The sequence below is a fragment of the Phycomyces blakesleeanus genome (genome assembly GCF_001638985.1).
Source record: "Phycomyces blakesleeanus NRRL 1555(-) unplaced genomic scaffold PHYBLscaffold_2, whole genome shotgun sequence".
NCBI classification, from domain to species: Eukaryota; Fungi; Mucoromycota; class Mucoromycetes; order Mucorales; family Phycomycetaceae; genus Phycomyces; species Phycomyces blakesleeanus.
Genome location: NW_017265135.1, coordinates 3,286,327 through 3,304,793, shown reverse-complemented (window position 1 = coordinate 3,304,793; position 18,467 = coordinate 3,286,327). Strand labels below are relative to the sequence as shown.

The following is an 18,467-nucleotide window of genomic DNA, read 5'->3' as shown; positions in this document are numbered from 1 at the left end:
AAAAACATTTTTTCTAAGGCAGTTCATATATATATTTTATTCATATTCGTCCATAGCATCATCATCCTCTTCTTGACGCTTTGCTTGTCTTTCCAGAGCACGCAAGAATGACTCGATGTCTATGGAAAAACAAAAACAAAATTAGTCATGAAAGACGCGTGTAGATGATTATTTTATAATACTAACTGTGATCTTCTGCCTCCAATCGAGTGGCAAGATGGTCAAGATCTCCATTGGCTAATGCAGCATTTAATGTATAAAGAGCATGATAGAAATCTGTGCTTTGTGAAATTTGACGAACTTCTTCTGTCGAACTAGGGCTCTGGCGAACAAAGGGGAACAAGGCCAATCGCATAGCATCGTATTTTAAGAGAGGAAAAAGAGCTTCAGGGGATACTGCATCGCTAGTAGTCAATCGGAGTGCCTGAGGCTCGCCCTCTATAGATTGTGCATTTTTTTTAAAAAAAAGAGAGACTCGTCAATAAATCATTAATAGTAGTAAGGTATATATATATGCTTAATAAAATATCCTATAGTAAGCGGTTTACCTGCTTCTCTGGTTTGCTCCATAACTCGACGCAGCTCTGCAAGGTTAGCTTCAGAAAGAGTTCCGTTTTCTCCACGGAGACCGGACATCAAGGCATCCGGAAGACCGTCAGCCTGGAGAGGGGATGATAGACTACCCCTTTCACCCCGAGAAAAAGAAGACAATAATAATGATAATAATAATGATAATAATAATAATAATAATGTGAGCGCCATAATGATATTTTTGCACACCACCTGTTTAACCCTTGTTTCTTATTACCCCAGGTTTCCAGCCGACTGAAGGAATTGCAACAAGTTTTCTTGTGTCATATTGATATCTAGAAAAAAAAACAATTGATTTATCCCGAGAAATATAAAATACCAATTAGCTTTTCATTCATTCCTTCATTCTTAGAGAAGAAGTACTAATGTTATCTACACATATGTAGGTATGTAGGTATACTAACTTATATTACCATGACCATCACCGAGAATCTGCAGGAGGTCTGAAGGAGATTCACCTCCAAAGTCTAAATCACCTGCAGAATCCATATAACTTTGTGGATCGTTGATCAACTGGTTCACACGTTCAACAAGTTCCTTGTCCTTGTCTTCGTTTTTGTCCTGCATCCAAAAGAACAGCTTTTGGTTCGAGGATCTAAACTTGAGCAGATACACACGACCAGTAGTACATTCCTCGACTTTAACCAATTCTGCTTCTTCAGGGAAAATGATGAGATCCTTTTATGTGTATGTAACCAAGAGAACAAGACAAGACAAGACAAGACAAGACAAGACAAGACAAGGCAGATATACGTATAACACATAATATAATACATAATATAATTAAATTAAATTAAATCAAAGCAAATCAAATCAAATAGAATATAATATAATAAAAAATATAGAGAGAGTCTTCTTAGATTAAACGCGCACATATATACACACACACACATTTTGTACCATGTAAAACTATAATATTTTAATGGTTGATCTTTACTTCTTCAGCGGTACTGGCTTTGCGCTCTTTCCAGTAGAAATGCATCAACTGGTCGTCGCTCTGTTGGGTAGATAAAGGAAAATGTATTAGAGTGAGCATGTTTTAATTCAAGTGGTGGGATCTCAATTTACTTGATCCATATAAATGGTGCTACACAAAGTTCAATGAGATGAGTCTAGAATATAGTCTTTGTAAAGAACGTACCCCTTACGGACATCGGGTGCAAGCATATTATCTCGGCGGATACACTTTCCAGCATTAAACTGGACAAGATGACTGACTGGTTGAGCTGTTGAAAAAAAGCTCATTATTACAAACTAAATAGAGATGATCAAAAAGAATAAGACCAAAAAAAGTAAAAGAACCATATCAAATAAAAGCAAGTAAAAAGCATGTCTGGGTGACGCGTCTGCGGTAATTGAATACAACCTGATGGTGGTTTGTGCCAAAAAGCATAAAAAGAAATAAGAAATAAGAAAGGGCATTATGACTTTAACCAATTGGATCATAAATAAGAAAACCATTTTTTTTGGGAAATGCACAGTTTAATGGCTGTATTTTTTTGTCTCTTTCTTTATGTATACACATATACATATATATATACATGAGAGAGAGAGAGAGAGGAAGATAAAACTAGACTTTATGACTGGGGCTAATTAATGCTTCTTTATCCGAATAAAAAGGCTGTAACTGATAAGATTGATATTCAGCATAATTTCAGGTCAATCTCAGAGTGTGCGTTTCTTTAGACTATAGATCAGATATGTGCTCATATACTTAGTAAATAAAGACAAAACAGAGGTAGACAGGGGAGGGTTAAATAGACTTGCTTGGCCATCAAGGGCAACCAAAGTGACGTACGAATATTTTAATATTAATATTTTATTTTATTTCATTTTAAACTTTTCTCTCTCTCTTTCTTTCTTTCTTTTTCACTCTTCTTTCTCTATCTCTTTCTATAACTCCGGCTTTATATTTCTCTTTTTCAACTACATTTATTTCTATCTTTTTTCTTTCTTTAATATCAAGTTTTTGGAAACTCATTTTTCTGTCATCAATGTCCGAACGTCAAGCGAATGAAGTTCTACTCCAAGCTGAAAAAAAGTTGAATGGCTGGTCATGGTTTGCAAGCAGCACCAGCAAACAGGAAGAAGCAGCCGAATTATATGAAAAAGCCGGTAATACATTCAGGCTGGCACAGGGATGTAAGTATTCAAATGGCATTAGAAGTTACGGAATCTTACTTGTAATTATCAGGGTCCGAGGCCGGCAAGTGTTTTCTAAAGGCAGCTGAACTTTACCGAAAAACTCCAGATCTACTATACGAGGCTTCAAAAGCATATGAACATGCTGCAAAGTGCTTCAAAAAGAACGATAGCCAAGGTACACATAAAAATATTTATAGACACAAATACACGCACATATATATATATATATATGTGTGTGTATACGTATGTATTTCTGTCTGTAAATAAATATTTACTTATCTTTTGTATATCCACACCCACAATACTGTATATATGTATGTATATAATAAGCTGCTATCGATGCTCTCCAAGAGGCAACTGTGATCGATAAGAACGGGGCACATTTTAGAAATGCCGCTAAACATCATCAGGAAATGGCAGAAATTTATGAGTCTGATATTGTTGATCTTGAAAGAGCAATGGAGCACTGGGAAGAGGCTGCTCAAATGTATATTGCTGATGATTCCCAGGCGTAAGTACACCAATATATATATATATATATATCAAATGCATTCGAATATTTTATTTTTGAAGGAAAACTAACAGATAATGGAAACCGTGATCCTTTGATTTTACTTTTTTTGTGTTTTATAGAATGGTTAATAAGTGCTTGTTAAAAGTAGCTCATTTTGCTGCACAACTAGAACAGTATAAAGCGGCTATAGAAAAGTTTGAGACTGTTGCAACAGCTTCTATGGACAATCCACTGACCAAATGGTCCCTCAAAGAATATTTCCTAAAGGCTGGTCTTTGTCATTTCTGTATTGGGGTAAAGTTATTCATATATATATATATATATCTTAAAGGGAAACATATATATGGAGTGTATGTTTGTGGAGGGGTACTTGTCACAATTATGCTTAAATTCATTTTTAGGATATGGTCAGTTCTCATCAGGCGCTTGAAAAGTATTGCAACCTGGATGTTACCTTTGAAAGTACACGTGAATACCAGTTTTTACAGGTAAAGCAGTACACAAAACCAATGTATTTGTACATACACATATGTATCTGGATATTGCTAAATAAATCAATAAATAAATTTACAATGTTCTCTTTCTTTTTTCTCTTTCTTTTTTCCTTTATCTTTGTGTATGAATGTTTGTTATTTCAGGGTATTCTGGAATGTATTGAAGAAGACGATACCCAATTGTTCACTCAAAAAGTCTATGAATTCGATCAAATGACAAAACTCGATAATTGGAAGACCAGCATTCTACTCAAGATCAAGAAATCTATAGATGAGCCTTCTTTACTCTAGTAGAGAAAGAGACAGAAAGAGAGAAAGAGAGAGAGAAAAGATAGAAATAGAAATAGAAAAAGAAAGTAATATTAGTTTGTTTCACTACTTTACCTTTTTCAATTTCTTTAGCATTTACCTTATTCCCTCCCTTTAACCATTTTACCCACAACAAACCTACACACACACGCACAACATACAGACAACATACAAACACACACAAACCAACCCAGAAACTATACATCAAAAAACAATCACTCGAATATGCTTTACAAACACATATGTATATGTATATATTGTATCATTTACACATCTTTTTTCTCTTAATACATTATGTATTTAAGCAGGACAATAATAATCAAGAAAAGAAACTATACTCTGCCTCCATATCTGAGTTATGAGGTTTTAATATTGAGGGCAGCTCCTCAAACAATCAAATGTTGGATTTGAAATCTCGATTAACAGATTTTAACATTTTAAGAATGCACAAATACCATGATGTGTTAAAGCGTCTTCTTTACAAGTAATAGAAAAGTGTAGAACGGTATAAACGATAATATTACAGGTGCTGTATTTATTATAAGTTTCCCATTATTCCTCCATACAATGTCAGACATGTCAACATTTTCTTTTCGCTTCTGCTGCTATTTTTACAACCACAGTCAAAAACGTTTCGATCTCTGAGCCCACCCAAACAAGAACTCATTGGAAAGCAAAGTATATATTCAACATGAAGCGACTCGTCAGTAGTAATAGCTAAAGCATGCAAAATTCAAATTCAAGATAATATACACGTGTACCATTAAAGAATAAAAATAAGTAAAAGTATCAATGCTTAGTATGACCTCCCTTGGCTTCAATTACAGAGCCCAACATCGATATTGCATACTTCCTACCAAAGTTTATGCCAGTTTGGCGCCTATTCTTTGCCACTCTCGTTGAATGGCAGATTTAAAATGATTAATTTTGTTGATGTGACCCCTCTAATCACTCATACCTCTCTCAAAGCCCCATCAGAGATGCTCATTACTGTATTTATACCATTTCAAATAAGAGCTAATATGATATCTGGAAGTGACTTCTTGGAACACAAAATACCAGCTTTGTTTCCTTAAAGGATTGTGAAACAAAGTGAGGAATGTTCGAAGCCAAAGTGCTCGCATAGTTGGTTTTTCTTACGTTGCCATATAGGAACATCAAAAGCCCAAGACCACTGGGCCAAAAACAGCTAAGAATAATCAAATTACTATTCTCTCACTTGGTTCTCTCGATGATATTTTTTTTTTTACTTTATACCTTTCGTCAACTCTTCTAATAGCTATTTTCTTTATCATTACCTTTGACTATAAATCTTAATTCATCGGACTATACTACAACTTTCTACTGGTTATTTATCTAATTGATGTTCTCACAAACCCAATACAACTGTATTTTCTTCTAGCTTTCTATTAAAACTGGGTTATGGGCTGCGATATATGATTCAAGGCCCAAATGCCTGAGACAGCTAATTGTTGTTTTTGTACAGACGAATATTTTCACCTTCTTAAAGGAGCCTCCCAGCCTAGAATATGAGACAAGGAGTCCTTTTGAGTTACTTGCACAAAGTGTCTTTCTGTTCTTTCATCAATCTCTTAAGTCTCCCAGACCCTCTTCTTGGATCTGAAGATGCTGTTTTATCTACTCTCTTTATAGAATTGGGAGAAAACCGCTTTTTTTGCAGGGTTTGGAACGTTTTTGACCATAAATATATGTATATACATCTGGGTGTAATAAATATTTGTCCAGAATACTACTTCGAAATGTTATACTCTAACTGGAAATACTCAATCCCATCTTGGAAACGTCGTGACCGTAAGATCGCTGTTCCCGTACATCATGGGTTTGGGTAATTATTTATGACTTCATTAGCCATTTTTAACAAAAGCTCTGCTGTCAGTGGGTCAGTTAAATGGAATTAGACATAGTATCCGATCTTCAAGTCTTGGAAATATATACTCAAAGCACAATAATATCTAGCATTACTAATAATATTGGCATTTGTTTGTAAACCAAAATATAGCAAGAAAGTTAACCACAGTTACTTTTCTGCAAGCCACAATTCTTAAAGCAAATTGGATCATTTTCTATTTTATGGAATTACAGCACGTATCAAGTTACTACAACTTAATAGAGTAATTATTGAGCGCAAACTCGATATCTACGATAAAAAAAAATAAAGCTTTTTAAGTGGGTTTGCCCAGAAATCATACTTTTACATTTTCTCTTTCTTTCTTTTTTTGTAGATTATACATTTTATTGGCTGAATTGGCTGTGACTTACAGAAAACCATTTGAGATTAACGTTGTTCCTTAAGTTTGGAGGCACTGTATATTTGTAATTAACCTCAGCCAAAAAAAAACACTATTGGTGTGTGTGTGTGTGTGCCTGTGTGTTCAAATTCACTCAAATTTATTATGTCGTCTGGATCTTTACGTCGCATTTCTCACCAATGGCGCTACCTTCAAAAGGCTCACCACAGCACATTTCAGGCTGGTGATTTTTGCATGCTTCGTGATGTCAGAAACAGCAAAAAATTCTTTGTTGGACCCCTGGAGGTAGATTCCAAGCGTGACATCAAGGGTGCAATTATTTCCCATGCAGATGTGATCGACAAACCTGCACGTACAATTATACGAGCACACAAGGGAAACACCGGATACATGTTGCATTTCCCAACTTTAGAAGAGTATGTTCTCAATGTACCCAGAGCATGTACACCTATTTATCCAAAGGACGCTTCTGCAATTGTAAGATTCTCAAATATAATATATATATACATGTGTGTACGTATACATGGATACATATATATTTTTCTTTTCTTTCCTTGTAATAATAGGTCCAAATGTTGGATATTGAACCGGGCCATCGTGTTCTTGAAGCTGGCACCGGAAATGGGGCGCTTACCTTACACTTAGCCAGAGCTGTTGGACAAGAAGGCAAGGTTGATACATTTGAAATAAGAGAACCTCACGCGCGCACAGCCGAAAAGCATGTTGCCCGGTTCAACCGTGGACGGTACTTGCCAACAATTGCGTTCCACCACGGATCAGTTATGGAAAAAGTATCTGAAGTTGGCACAAAAGAGTGTTATGATGGGCTTATCCTTGACATGCCAGAACCCAATCTGGCATGGCCTGTGCTGCTACCATACTTGCGCAATGACCGTTTTTTGGTGTGCTATCTTCCCAATATGACCCAGGTTCTCCAGCTGGCAGGCCAACTGCGAGGACAGCATCTGGTAATGGAAGATTGTATAGAAGTGGAATGGAAATCGTGGGAGATCCGTGCAACGCAGATTCGAAGTCGTGTTGCAGCTGCAGCTGCAGTATCTGCTACAAATTCTGCAAATCCTGTACAAAACACTCTAGATGATGCACAAGTCGCCGGGGAAAATACTGAGAATCCAGTTGAAGCTGAAGCTGAATCTACTGTCGTTGATACAGGTGCAAGCGAAGCACTTGCCTGGGTGTGTCGACCAAAGAATTTTGATGTGCGAGGCCACACGGCCTTTCTTGTAAAATTACGTAAATGTGAACCTGTACCATAATTCGAGCATAATAATTTAGATAGAACTCTTAATGTTTAATAAAATAAAATGCATTTTATTATTATACAGAGAGTGCCAAACGTTAAAATAAATAAATAAATAAATAAATAAATAATAGTAAAAATTGGCGATCAAAAATGAGTTTTGTTATCCTGTCTAGGTTGACTGAAAATCGTACTTGAATTTCGTTTTTGTTCGTATTCTATGTGCAGTGGACAGGTTATGATAAATGAATAATAAAAACAGCGGTAATAATATCAATATCAATATCAATAATATTTACATACAGTTCTACATATGCATATACAAAATTCCGAGGATCATTTTTCTTTCTCTTTCTCTTTCTCCCTCTCTATTGATATTAACTGACTATATTATAATAAACATAAAACATGTACCAAGGCAGAGCAAGAGCAGCTTCCGTATCTACCAATACACCCAGTGCTCCTCCTCCTTCTCATAACCACATTGGACGCAACGCAATTCCAATTTCACGTGCAGGTGATCATACCTCAACCTCTTTTGTACCAGCACCATCATTATCCACTAGCGCACCTTCCGTCGGTCCCTCGTTAATATCATTTTTTCATGGGAATTCACACGATAGTCGCAGCAAAGAATCTGTTCATCTCCCTATAGATGTACCGCCTTCGACGATTGGTATAGAGTTTGAAGGTGGAACACATGTAATTATACGTCCGGACCGTATAATAAGAGGTTAGAATGGATTCAGCATTGATATCACTTTTATGAGAGCCATGGGCTTTGCAAATTCATTGACTATAATATGAGGCACCATATATATATATATATAACATTTCATTCTTTTATGCATTCATTGATTAATTATTTATTCCTTGGCAGGTAGAGTGGTATTGGATTTACAAGAACGAATTTTGGCTACACGGATTCGGGTCAAGGCAGGTTACCCCACCATAATTTTGGTTACAGCTATATCATAACAGCCTATATATATATACCTATAGTTTAAAGGGGTAGAATCGGCTATGGTGAGAGTAGATGATACGAATGGAGATGGCAAGGGAGAATGGATTAATCATGCGATTACTACATACTTTGAGACCGAATGGAAGTTGTGGGGGAATGATGGATCAGGTAAAGCAATCACGTTTAAATATAAGAAAAATAAATAGGAAGTGTGATTGGGCTCAGAGGTATTATTCTAAAGTAACATACTTCACGCAGCATTTTCGCAGTGTGGATGGGATGAGATGGATGCAGGTCGATATACATACCCTTTTGCATTAAAGGTAATTCCAAGAATATATCGATATACTTTTTTTTATAATATTTCATTCCTTGCTCACAACGTAATATCAAATGCGACCTTCAAAAAAAACAAGTTCCCAAATTGTAATTATCCACCTAGTATTGAAGAACCAGCAGGGTTCCATATACGATTCATTTGGTCTACTCAGATTGATGGTCCTGGCCTAGAATCAAGCCTCAAGAGCAAAGATTATGTAACACCATACAGACCAGTACTAATATCAACCCCTGGTAAGAGAAAAAAAATGAAAGGAATATCAGGGTTCTTCATATTATCACCTCAATACATACCCCCAACCCCCAATGAATCATAATTTGTAACAGATAAGGAATGGATTTTCAAATCCACACTGGTCAAGGACAGGCGTACACCTCTGGCCGAAGTACAAGCTAAATTGGATCGTCAATCTTACTGCCCAGGTAAAGATAAAATCAAGAATGTCTCTGTGCTTTTAATATTTAATTTTTCCATTATGTTTCTATATATTTATTCACTGTAAATATTGACAACAGATGAAGCCTGCGGATTGCAGCTCACTATTGCTATTCTTCACGCTGACACCAAATGCGTGGGAATTCAATATAAATTCCGCAAGCATCACGAAGGAAAGATGCTGGTTCAACAGGGAACCGCTTTTCGAGACCATGTGCGCGTTGTTCTTCAAGGCACGGTTCCTTTCAAGGACACACATATATCTGAGCACGTCGCCTTTAAGATCCCCACTCGTCTCGTATCGCCATCATTCTTAACTCGCCACACACGCGTTCGCTACGACATCTTATTTCAAGTTACTACTGCTCACGGACATCTCTTCAAAACCAACCATGTATCCGAGTTTGCAATTCCCATCACAATCGCAAACCTACCGTATGATCAGTTACTTCGTGTTCCACGAGCAACAATGGTCGAGCACTATCAAAACTCTGTAGCTAGTCCTTTCTTTTTTGAACCTTCATTGGAAGAACCTCCAGAAGATACAGATGGAGATATTGAAGCTATGGCAGCCATTACAGATGACTTGACTCGTACACCCGGAGAAGAGCCTCCGAGTTACTTTAGTCTTGAGCAACAGCCTTCTCAATTTCGTAACAAAAGAGAGCGAAAAGAACGAACGGTGTATTTGTCCAGATCAGCAAAAGGCGTTCATTTTGGTGTAGATATGGTAGATGCCAAGGTGGTTAGTGGTATATATGACGAAGATTGGTAGAAAAACAAAGGGAGACGATTGCTCTTTGGGTATATACTTCTTTTAGTATTACTCTTACTATTATTATAACTCATTATTACCATCTTTATCACTATTACTATTACCATTTTACTTGTTATCTCTTATACAGGCTTAGACAGAAACCAATCCATTTTATTTTTCATCTTATTTTTCTTTTAACTTTAATCCCATCCCCATACTTCCTTTACCCAGGAGCCTAAGTCCATTTCCACATTCTCCCACAGAGCAATAAAGGGATGTTCGAGCATTCTATTGGGTCCTGGTCGATATTGAGGATCCTTTGTTAAACTATTATATATTTTTACAGAAAAAAAATGGTTTTAGTTTTTCTTTCTTTTCCAGTTATATCACCTAATAAACAGACACACACACACACACACACGTGTACGAGCACAGAAAGAGGAAGTAATAATAATATTGATTTACCAAACTGCTACAAAGTTTCTACATTCTTCCGAAATGTGTGCGCCTTCAATTACAGGAACAGGTTGGCGTACGATAAAATCAAGGAGTTCAAAGATTGACAGATGAGGCTGTCCAGGGGGCGGTAAGGCGGGGCAGTTTTGTGAGACTTCGATAAGAGTAAGACCAAGAGACCAGATATCAGACTGGACTTGATAAGCATTTCCTTGAATACGCTCAGGCTGTAGATATATAAAATATGTTTTTCAAGGTTTAGGCATTTTGAAGTACAAAAATATATGCGTGCATGCATTCATGCATGTATAGAGGATTGAATTAATAAACAAATGAATAAATAAATATAAACTTACTGCCATGTAATATTGGGTTCCCGTGAAGGTTTGGGCAACAGAGTTGATCAATTCTCCTGATACTCCAAAATCGCACAACTTAATTTCACCCGATCGAGTAACAAGGATATTGGATGGCTTGATATCTTTAAGGGAAATTGTCAGCTGTATTATAATTACGGGCACCTTGTACAATATTACCTCTATGAATAACTCGCTTTGAATGCAGGTACACAAGACCTTTACACACCTGAAAGAAAAATAGTAGTAAAACGGTATGTTATATATGTATACATAATACCAGCAAGTCTTTTTATATCCAAATTGACACACATCTTTCCCCTACTTACTGATTCAGCAATCCGAGCCAAGAAAGGCTCTCCGATAACACCTCCAAGTAAACTTGCTCTTTTGTAGATATCTTCCAAGCTTCCAGCCTCACAAAACTCCATGCAGAGTGAGACAGTAGTATCACCGTCATCCAAGAATGCGCCGTAGAATGAAACGATGTGGGGTGAGTTACAGGTTCTCAAGAAAGCAAGTTCTCGGAGAATCTGGCGCTGAACGGCCGGATCCGGATCTGTCGAGATTGACTAATGAATATAAGCTTTATTTTTTAGTATTTAATTCAAAACACCCACTCACATACACACAAAAATAGCAAGGACGCGACTTTGTCCTTCTTATTCTTATCTCTGTTTTCTTTCTCTTTTCCGTATCCGTAATGCTTTTAAGTATACCTTTTTGGCCATAATACGATTCGTGGGTCGATGGAGTACTTTTCGTACTGTACCTGCCGCACCCTCACCCAGGCGCTCCATTGTGTCTAACTCACTAGCTTTGACTTCCATATGGTGAGTAGGGTCTGAGGAAGACGAAGAGGAGGATGAAGAAACGGGAGGGGGTAACGGAGGTTCACGGAGTACTGGAAGGATTGGGCGAGTTTGGTGCGACTGTAAATAACTTGCTGCAAGAGATACTTCTTCTTCTGGCGCAGGCGGTGCAATTGGTGAGAGGCGATTGTTGACAATGTTGCCTAGTTGTTCGCGAAATGAAGACGGTGATGTGCCATTTGGTGAAGGTGAAGTGGATGATGCGGCAGGATTAAGAGGTGGAAGACGTAGGCCAGGATTACGCTTTCCTTTGCGAGCAAACTGAGGGCGTTCTTCAAGTTGGTCCATTTAACAAACGAATAACGGTATAAAGAGAGAAAGGGGGGAAAAAAGGACCCCAAAACAAAAACAAAAAAACAAGAAACAAAGTATTGAAATAGGGGATTTCAACACTTTTTTTTATATATACACACTTTTAGATTTAAACTTTTGTGTTTAAATTAGTGCCCAATAATGGTTGGTATTTTATATGGTTGCTGATAAATTAATAAAATGAAAGTCTTTAAGCCCTGGCTCAAAGACTTTTTTTGTATAGGCTTTCATGTTCTTAAATTAATTTAAGCCAATAATTTCTGTAATTCAAACTCAAAAGTATAAATATAAAAGTCTATAAGTCTGTTGAATTCCCCTTAATACACTAGCCCCAATGCCAACGAGCGGGGATTAACCACTTTAGTTCGGAATACATTTATTAAATAGGCGCTTTTTTAATTTTTCAAAACGGTGGGTTTCCGGTTTCAGACATAATTAGTTTCGAATTTTTGAAAAGACAACTTACATGTTTCCAAAGGACGGTTTTTATTTTTATTTTATTGACCAACTTTATTGCATTATGGCTGATGATCAATACGCTTATACTTTAGATGTGCTATCTGAGGTAAATTTCCTCTCCTTTCATAGGTATTACTCATTGTATTATTGATAAAAATGGCTTTCTAAGTTCTATAAAGAGAAAGACACCAACTTCTGCGTATTTTAGATCATTCTTTGTTTGTCAGAGGCTTTGACTGCAAACTTCTTGTCTCATTATTTCGACAACATTTTTAAAATAAATTGTCTGCTAATTGTGTTCACTACTATTTATCACATTTTCTTTCGCTTTTGTTATTTAACGGCTCGACTTCATCGAAAATCAATTATGCCTAATGACCTCAACGCTACTCTCCAAAATCTTCTTACTTGGCCGGGTACTTTGGAAGTTTGTACTGCTGCTACTCTTACTCGCATTTTGTAGGAGTTGGATGACGATTAGTACGTACCAGAGCACATTGTCGGTCGACCTGCTATCAATTATCTTACTCCTTTTTCTGTCTTGCTTGGAGCTATATCAGGCAAGAAAAAAACTGCTTCCATCGATCCATGTATGAGGCTAGTCGGTGACATCTCTTGTTCCACTATTCAGGCAACAACTTTCGACACCATAAATCTTCCCTCCTCAACTATTGTGGTGTCAAACCACTCCCAAAACTTGAAGAGAATCACCTTGCAAAAAGCCAGTGTCATTTGTCGGGTTCCACGTACTCCATTGTCATTTAGATACATGACGTCTCCATTTCTGACTCTGACAACAACAAACAAACACTGCAACTTGACAACACAATTCATAAAATTCTCTCAAATCGTACGTCAGCTAGCACATAAATCTGCAGTTGATCAATACAATTAACCTTTCATTTCCGATGCACTGAGAACTTGTGTATTGGATTGAGAAGTTAAGCACATAGAGTCAACGAGAGTATGGCGTGTGTTTCGTTCCTGAGATGTTTCCCTGCCAGCTTAATTTGCTAATTAAGCTGGACTCTGGTGATAAAGTTTGAATTTAACTTAATTGTGGTGCATTTTCCGTAAGTGACCTTACATCAAAATGAATAAAAAATGATAAAAAGAACAACACCGACGTGCTAACTTATCCTTTTCACCGATAATTTAGGAAGTTTAAAGCGATTATTTCACATCATGCCTCAAGGAGACAATTTTCTCGCCTGCCTCATTGATGGGTGTGTTTAATCTACTTTCAACAAAGCAACATTAAAAAGACACCAGTACGATCTACATACAATGGAAGTGCTCATTCGTATTAAGGAAGGTAAGCAAAAAAATCGAGTATGTGCTTTACGTCTCTAATTATAATAACTGAATTCTAGTCAAACACGCCATAAAAAGAGAACAGCGAGGTTTTGCTTGCCCTGTGTGCCTTAAAACTTTGAAAACAACTTCAACATTCAAAATTCACGTAAACGATCTTCATGAAGGAACAATGCAAATCTTTAATGCAAAAAGCTTGAATGTAAAACGAAAGTCTGAGTTCAGTTCTCCAACTCTCAAATTGCCCAAAGTGTGCAGCAAGGATGAAATCAAAACTGCTATTGATACCTTAAAGGAGAATGATATTTTAACAAATGACCTGGCTACTATTGCAGCAATGAGTGCCATGGGATCCGATACAATAGACCAGCAAAGACTACTTCTTATGACAGAGATGATGAATGCTCACCCTATAGCATTGACATCGACGGATAAACGACAATATTATTTATTGGGAAGTAGCTCAACTATAAAAGAGTTAGCATCAAGCCAACCTTCTGTCAACTTTATTATACCGCTATTGCAGCAAAATACCATTACTGAAAATGTTATCGGGAAAAAAAACCTATTAGACTATATTATATCAAATTCACCATTATCACGTTTACTAAAAAACGAAATATATTGGGAGATAAATCAAGAAACCTTGGAAATGGCAAATCATGACTGGAGAACCAATCCTCAATCACGATACGGTGTTTCACAGCTTTTTGCTGGCTGTATTTTACTGGATGGAACCAACGCTTTGCTAGTAAACTGTATAGAGACATATGGAAGGAAAAAAGACGTTGATCCACATGCAGAGAGGTACTCAAAGGGCGAACAATACAATTCTTTGCCAGCTTGTGACGATATTTATGAGAGTGTTTGCACTCGATCAATTTACAATGATGAAAGCAACAAGTTGATCATTGGCACTTTTAGCTGCAATATGTTGATAACCTCAAGCTGCACTATAGAGGAAAACCCGAAAATCAGTGTTGGACCATCCACTAATTCGTTTCAACCTTCGAAACAAACAAGAATATATCTGCACGAAAAATCTATTAAAAAGGCACGTTTGTTACTTAAGGAAGATAAATGCGACAGGCTGTACACCTACGACCTTTTAGAACAAGTAAAACAAATCAGATCGAAGTTTTATCGGACTGAGACATATTCAAGGTGTAGGTGCTCTTCAGAATACACCAAGGGACACATTTACCAGCCTTATACAGTATTCACTTTATTCTTTTATGACTCGAATCAAACCGAAGACTCGGCAGCAAAACGTGCATCTGAAATATTCAATCGAATTGCCACAGAGGTCCATACTTCTACAAAACATGATAGAAGGCCTGTTCTCAATAAAAATACGTTGGAATGGTTTATTGGCAAAAGTGGAGATATTGCAGACATCGTTAATTGTATTGCAAGATTGTTTGAAACTAGTGATGAAATTGAAATTATTGGAAATATGAAGTTGGACGAGCAATTGAAATTATTGGCAAAGCTGTGCTCGACTCCAATAAAAACAGCCAACGATACAGTAATTGGAAGATTGGTTCAAAAACTTATTCTCAATTGTGATTAGGCTTGCAACATACACTTGTTAAACATTTTTATTTAAACATTTAATTTTAAATAAATTGAATTCTTGCAGGCACTTGTAGTTACTAATAGAAGGTAAAACAGGTCAAGAGTATTGAATATTGTCTTCTTGTCTTTTACAGTTACTTTAGTTTTGGCTCTTTATTACATCTACTGGTCTGTTCATTATAAATTGAAACATGCCATTGAGAATATTGCTTTTGTATATTATTTTGAGTTTTTGGTTTTTTGGTTTATTCTTTTTTTGGGTGGATGTGGAACATTCAGGAGCCGAGGAAATTCATTGGGTCGGACTGCGAGAAGCACGCAGGAAGAAGAGTGCAACCCATTTTTATTTATTTGTTAAGTTACTAAAGAGTGTCAAAGAAACCACGGTTTCTCTTGTAATGCACGGGTCGATTCACGCACAAAACCAGCCAAATAGACCAACTGAGTCACCCCATGCCTCAAGTAAGCTTGGTCGTCCAGCTGAGACCAAGGCAGATGGTCACGATGCCTTTGCCAATCTCCTACCGAGCCTCCAACCACAGCAATCTCCTACACTTGCTAGCCTTGCACAGCAGCAGCAATCGCCCCATCGCGCTTCACCGTACATTCCGCACGGCTCCCCATCATATACTCATCGATCCGCACAATCCTTGGATGCTAATGCACCATCAAATGCCAATGGGTCCAATCGGAACACTTCACCGGGAATTCCAGCAATATCGCCCCTCACAGGTGTAGAACTACCTGTATTTACGACTCCTAAAGATATGTATATATATCCTCCAAATCGTACACCTCCTGTTCGACCTACTTCTTTGCCAGGAAGAAATGACTAGTAAGTAATAATACTACATCTATATTTAGCATAATGAAATATTTACATTATTCTTTACTTTTATAATAATCTTAATAATCATTTTTCTTTTGGTCAGTCGTCAAAGTCCTTCTCGCCCTGATGGATATTTTAGTCCAAAAGGTGGGCAAGGAGAGTTCGATCCTTTTGAAAAACGATCATCACCACATCAACAAAAAACGGTATGTTGTTAACATTGCTACTGTTAATGAGGATGAATTATATAATATATCTTATTTTGGTATCTTCTATCAGACACCTATCCAGACTCCACGCAAGTCCTCTTTATCACAGCCTCAATCCCCCTCTTACACTAAACCACAGTCTCAACAATATGCTCAACCACAACCACAATCGTATACTCAATCACCTCTGAAATCCCAATCCCAGCCACAACCTCAACCTCAACCTCAACCCCAACCCCAACCCCAACCTCACGCCCACGCCCACGCCCACGCCCACGCCCACATAAAAGACGAAAGACTTAAACGGCTGGTAGAAATGGGATTTGGATTGGAAGAGTCCAAGGTTGCATTGGTTGCCACGGCCGGAAAGGACCTACAGGAAGCTGTCAATCTTTTAGTTCAAAGTAAAGAGCTAGAAGATGATATTGCGGAGAACATCAAAGAGGGTGAAAATACCAATGGGCAAAGAAAGCAATCTTTTGAGCCACCTTCTCGTCGTCTCTCTGAGCCATTGAAAGCGCAAGCAGCCGAGTGGGGAAGTTATATCTACAAGAATGCAGAACAATTTGTCAAGGCTGGGCAATCTTGGGGATCTAAGCGTAAGACCAATGAACAACAGAAATATTATAAAAATGAAAATGAAAATTCTTCAAACGACGATGAAGAGGAAGAGGAATTTAGACAGCTTCAGGAAGAAAGGAAAAGAGAATATATTGCCGAGCAGCAAAAGCAAAAACAAAGGCAACAACAACAGCAACAGCAGCAGCAACAACAACATAATTCATTTGGCGATCTTGACCCAAGCGATCCATTTTATGCTCATCCGAAGGTTTTTGATCCAATTGCACAGGCAGAGAAAGACCGCACAAGAGGAAATGAGTACTTTAATCGTGGACTATACCAAGAGGCAGAATCGCTGTACACCCGCGCTCTACATGCTCTTCCTATCAACCACGACCATCGTATTTTGCTGAGTAATAACCGAGCGGCCGCAAGGTTAAAGGCCGGAAACTATGAGGCTTCCTTGAGAGATTGTAATGTTGCTATAGAAATGGCGGAGAGAAGAGGTGAAGGTCACGTTTTATCTGGTGATAAAGAGATATCTTGGCAAGAACAGGTTGTCAAAGCATTGTTACGAAAGGCCGAGGCTCTAGAGGCTTTGCTGAGATACAAAGATGCCATTCAGGTCTATGAAACATTGATCGCATATCAAGGAAACTCGAGTCCACGTATCAGCCAAGGGATCAGTAAGTGTAGAACGGCTCTAGAGAATGAGACAGCTTCTTTCTCTTCTCCCGGAAATGTTCATGCTACCACTCGACCCACTTCTGCATCTGCATCTGCCTCTAAACCCACGTCCGCATCCACGTCTACGTCTACATCCGCACCCGCACCCGCACCCGCACCTTCCTCTACCTCTGCCTCTGCCACTTCTAAACCACCGGTACAGACAGCTTTCCCAGATATTGACTACTCCATATTTGAAAATTTCAAGCCTGCGCCTGCTACCCAACCCAGTAAAGGAGTGGCTGCTATGCGCGAGAGGGCCGCACAGAAGGAGGCAGAGGGATTCGAAAAGTTGGCTAAAACAGACCGCGTTGAAGCACGATTAAAGATGTGGAAGGATACGAGGGAACTTAATTTGCGTGCTTTGTTGGCTAGTCTTGACATGGTGGTTTGGGAAGAATTAGGTTGGCAGCAGGTGGGAATGGGCGAGCTGATTGATCCAAAACAATGCAAGACATATTATCGAAAGGCAATTGCAAAGGTTCATCCAGACAAGGTATAAACTTTTCTTTTTATATTTTATTTTTTGGACTAAACGTTTTTTCTTTCTTTTTAACAAAAAAAAAGTTGCCTATCAATGCCTCAGTGGAGCAGCAAATGCTTGCGAGCGGGATTTTCACTGTGCTCAACGAAGCTTGGGATTCGTTCAAAACACAAAATCAACTCTAAACAAGTCACATTTTTCTTCAGTATATAATTTTTTTCCTTCACCCCC

The 18,467-nt window shown here is 37.8% G+C and overlaps 9 protein-coding genes across 9 annotated transcripts; 7 read left to right on the top strand and 2 right to left on the bottom strand.

Annotated features, from left to right (window-relative positions):
• Positions 1-13: 13 nt before the first annotated feature.
• Positions 14-1,855, bottom strand: PHYBLDRAFT_130451 (hypothetical protein). The gene is made up of 8 exons (XM_018429363.1): positions 1,733-1,855; positions 1,660-1,678; positions 1,529-1,588; positions 1,005-1,269; positions 809-866; positions 549-679; positions 187-438; positions 14-119 (listed from the first exon to the last, which is right to left on the bottom strand). Exons 1-8 carry the CDS (start codon positions 1,834-1,836, stop codon positions 37-39), a joined length of 972 nt encoding a protein of 323 aa, XP_018298156.1. The 5' UTR covers positions 1,837-1,855; the 3' UTR covers positions 14-36.
• A 730-nt stretch (positions 1,856-2,585) lies between these two features.
• On the top strand, positions 2,586-4,035 carry PHYBLDRAFT_163163 (hypothetical protein; the record flags this gene model as incomplete). Its single annotated transcript, XM_018434745.1, has 6 exons — positions 2,586-2,733; positions 2,786-2,911; positions 3,067-3,247; positions 3,370-3,544; positions 3,652-3,738; positions 3,889-4,035. The coding sequence occupies 6 exons, from the start codon at positions 2,586-2,588 to the stop codon at positions 4,033-4,035; spliced, it is 864 nt and encodes a 287-aa protein (XP_018298155.1).
• A 416-nt stretch (positions 4,036-4,451) lies between these two features.
• PHYBLDRAFT_163162 (hypothetical protein) lies at positions 4,452-6,189 on the top strand (the record flags this gene model as incomplete). Its single annotated transcript, XM_018434744.1, has 4 exons — positions 4,452-4,537; positions 4,580-4,731; positions 5,800-5,865; positions 6,074-6,189. The coding sequence occupies 4 exons, from the start codon at positions 4,452-4,454 to the stop codon at positions 6,187-6,189; spliced, it is 420 nt and encodes a 139-aa protein (XP_018298154.1).
• Positions 6,190-6,467: 278 nt separating this feature from the next.
• On the top strand, positions 6,468-7,600 carry PHYBLDRAFT_140127 (hypothetical protein; the record flags this gene model as incomplete). Its single annotated transcript, XM_018430333.1, has 2 exons — positions 6,468-6,800; positions 6,890-7,600. 2 exons carry the CDS (start codon positions 6,468-6,470, stop codon positions 7,598-7,600), a joined length of 1,044 nt encoding a protein of 347 aa, XP_018298153.1.
• A 392-nt stretch (positions 7,601-7,992) lies between these two features.
• Positions 7,993-10,098, top strand: PHYBLDRAFT_163160 (hypothetical protein; the record flags this gene model as incomplete). Its single annotated transcript, XM_018434743.1, has 6 exons — positions 7,993-8,317; positions 8,465-8,544; positions 8,587-8,716; positions 8,807-9,121; positions 9,215-9,310; positions 9,404-10,098. 6 exons carry the CDS (start codon positions 7,993-7,995, stop codon positions 10,096-10,098), a joined length of 1,641 nt encoding a protein of 546 aa, XP_018298152.1.
• A 182-nt stretch (positions 10,099-10,280) lies between these two features.
• Positions 10,281-11,692, bottom strand: PHYBLDRAFT_106835 (hypothetical protein; the record flags this gene model as incomplete). The annotated part of the gene is made up of 6 exons (XM_018427962.1): positions 10,281-10,407; positions 10,546-10,763; positions 10,893-11,017; positions 11,073-11,121; positions 11,222-11,464; positions 11,612-11,692. The coding sequence occupies 6 exons, from the start codon at positions 11,690-11,692 to the stop codon at positions 10,281-10,283; spliced, it is 843 nt and encodes a 280-aa protein (XP_018298151.1).
• A 1,167-nt stretch (positions 11,693-12,859) lies between these two features.
• Positions 12,860-13,590, top strand: PHYBLDRAFT_157444 (hypothetical protein). The gene is made up of 2 exons (XM_018433615.1): positions 12,860-13,095; positions 13,167-13,590. The coding sequence occupies exons 1-2, from the start codon at positions 12,910-12,912 to the stop codon at positions 13,428-13,430; spliced, it is 450 nt and encodes a 149-aa protein (XP_018298150.1). The 5' UTR covers positions 12,860-12,909; the 3' UTR covers positions 13,431-13,590.
• Positions 13,591-13,822: 232 nt separating this feature from the next.
• Positions 13,823-15,422, top strand: PHYBLDRAFT_163158 (C2H2-type zinc finger transcription factor; the record flags this gene model as incomplete). Its single annotated transcript, XM_018434742.1, has 2 exons — positions 13,823-13,850; positions 13,909-15,422. 2 exons carry the CDS (start codon positions 13,823-13,825, stop codon positions 15,420-15,422), a joined length of 1,542 nt encoding a protein of 513 aa, XP_018298149.1.
• Positions 15,423-15,618: 196 nt separating this feature from the next.
• PHYBLDRAFT_59156 (hypothetical protein) lies at positions 15,619-18,421 on the top strand (the record flags this gene model as incomplete). Its single annotated transcript, XM_018440444.1, has 4 exons — positions 15,619-16,262; positions 16,360-16,462; positions 16,536-18,248; positions 18,320-18,421. 4 exons carry the CDS (start codon positions 15,619-15,621, stop codon positions 18,419-18,421), a joined length of 2,562 nt encoding a protein of 853 aa, XP_018298148.1.
• Positions 18,422-18,467: the final 46 nt, after the last annotated feature.

Excerpts from the sequence above, each read along its gene's own strand:
- PHYBLDRAFT_130451 (XM_018429363.1), bottom strand. The coding sequence starts at position 1,836 with ATGAGCTTTTTTTCAACAGCTCAACCAGTCAGTCATCTTGTCCAGTTT. Across the intron at positions 867-1,004 it reads GATTCTCGGTGATGGTCATG|ATATCAATATGACACAAGAA; the intron begins GTAATATAAGTT and ends TTTTTTTTCTAG. Across the intron at positions 439-548 it reads GGAGCAAACCAGAGAAGCAG|AGGGCGAGCCTCAGGCACTC; the intron begins GTAAACCGCTTA and ends CACAATCTATAG.
- PHYBLDRAFT_157444 (XM_018433615.1), top strand. The coding sequence starts at position 12,910 with ATGACCTCAACGCTACTCTCCAAAATCTTCTTACTTGGCCGGGTACTT. Across the intron at positions 13,096-13,166 it reads CTTGCTTGGAGCTATATCAG|GCAACAACTTTCGACACCAT; the intron begins GCAAGAAAAAAA and ends TCCACTATTCAG.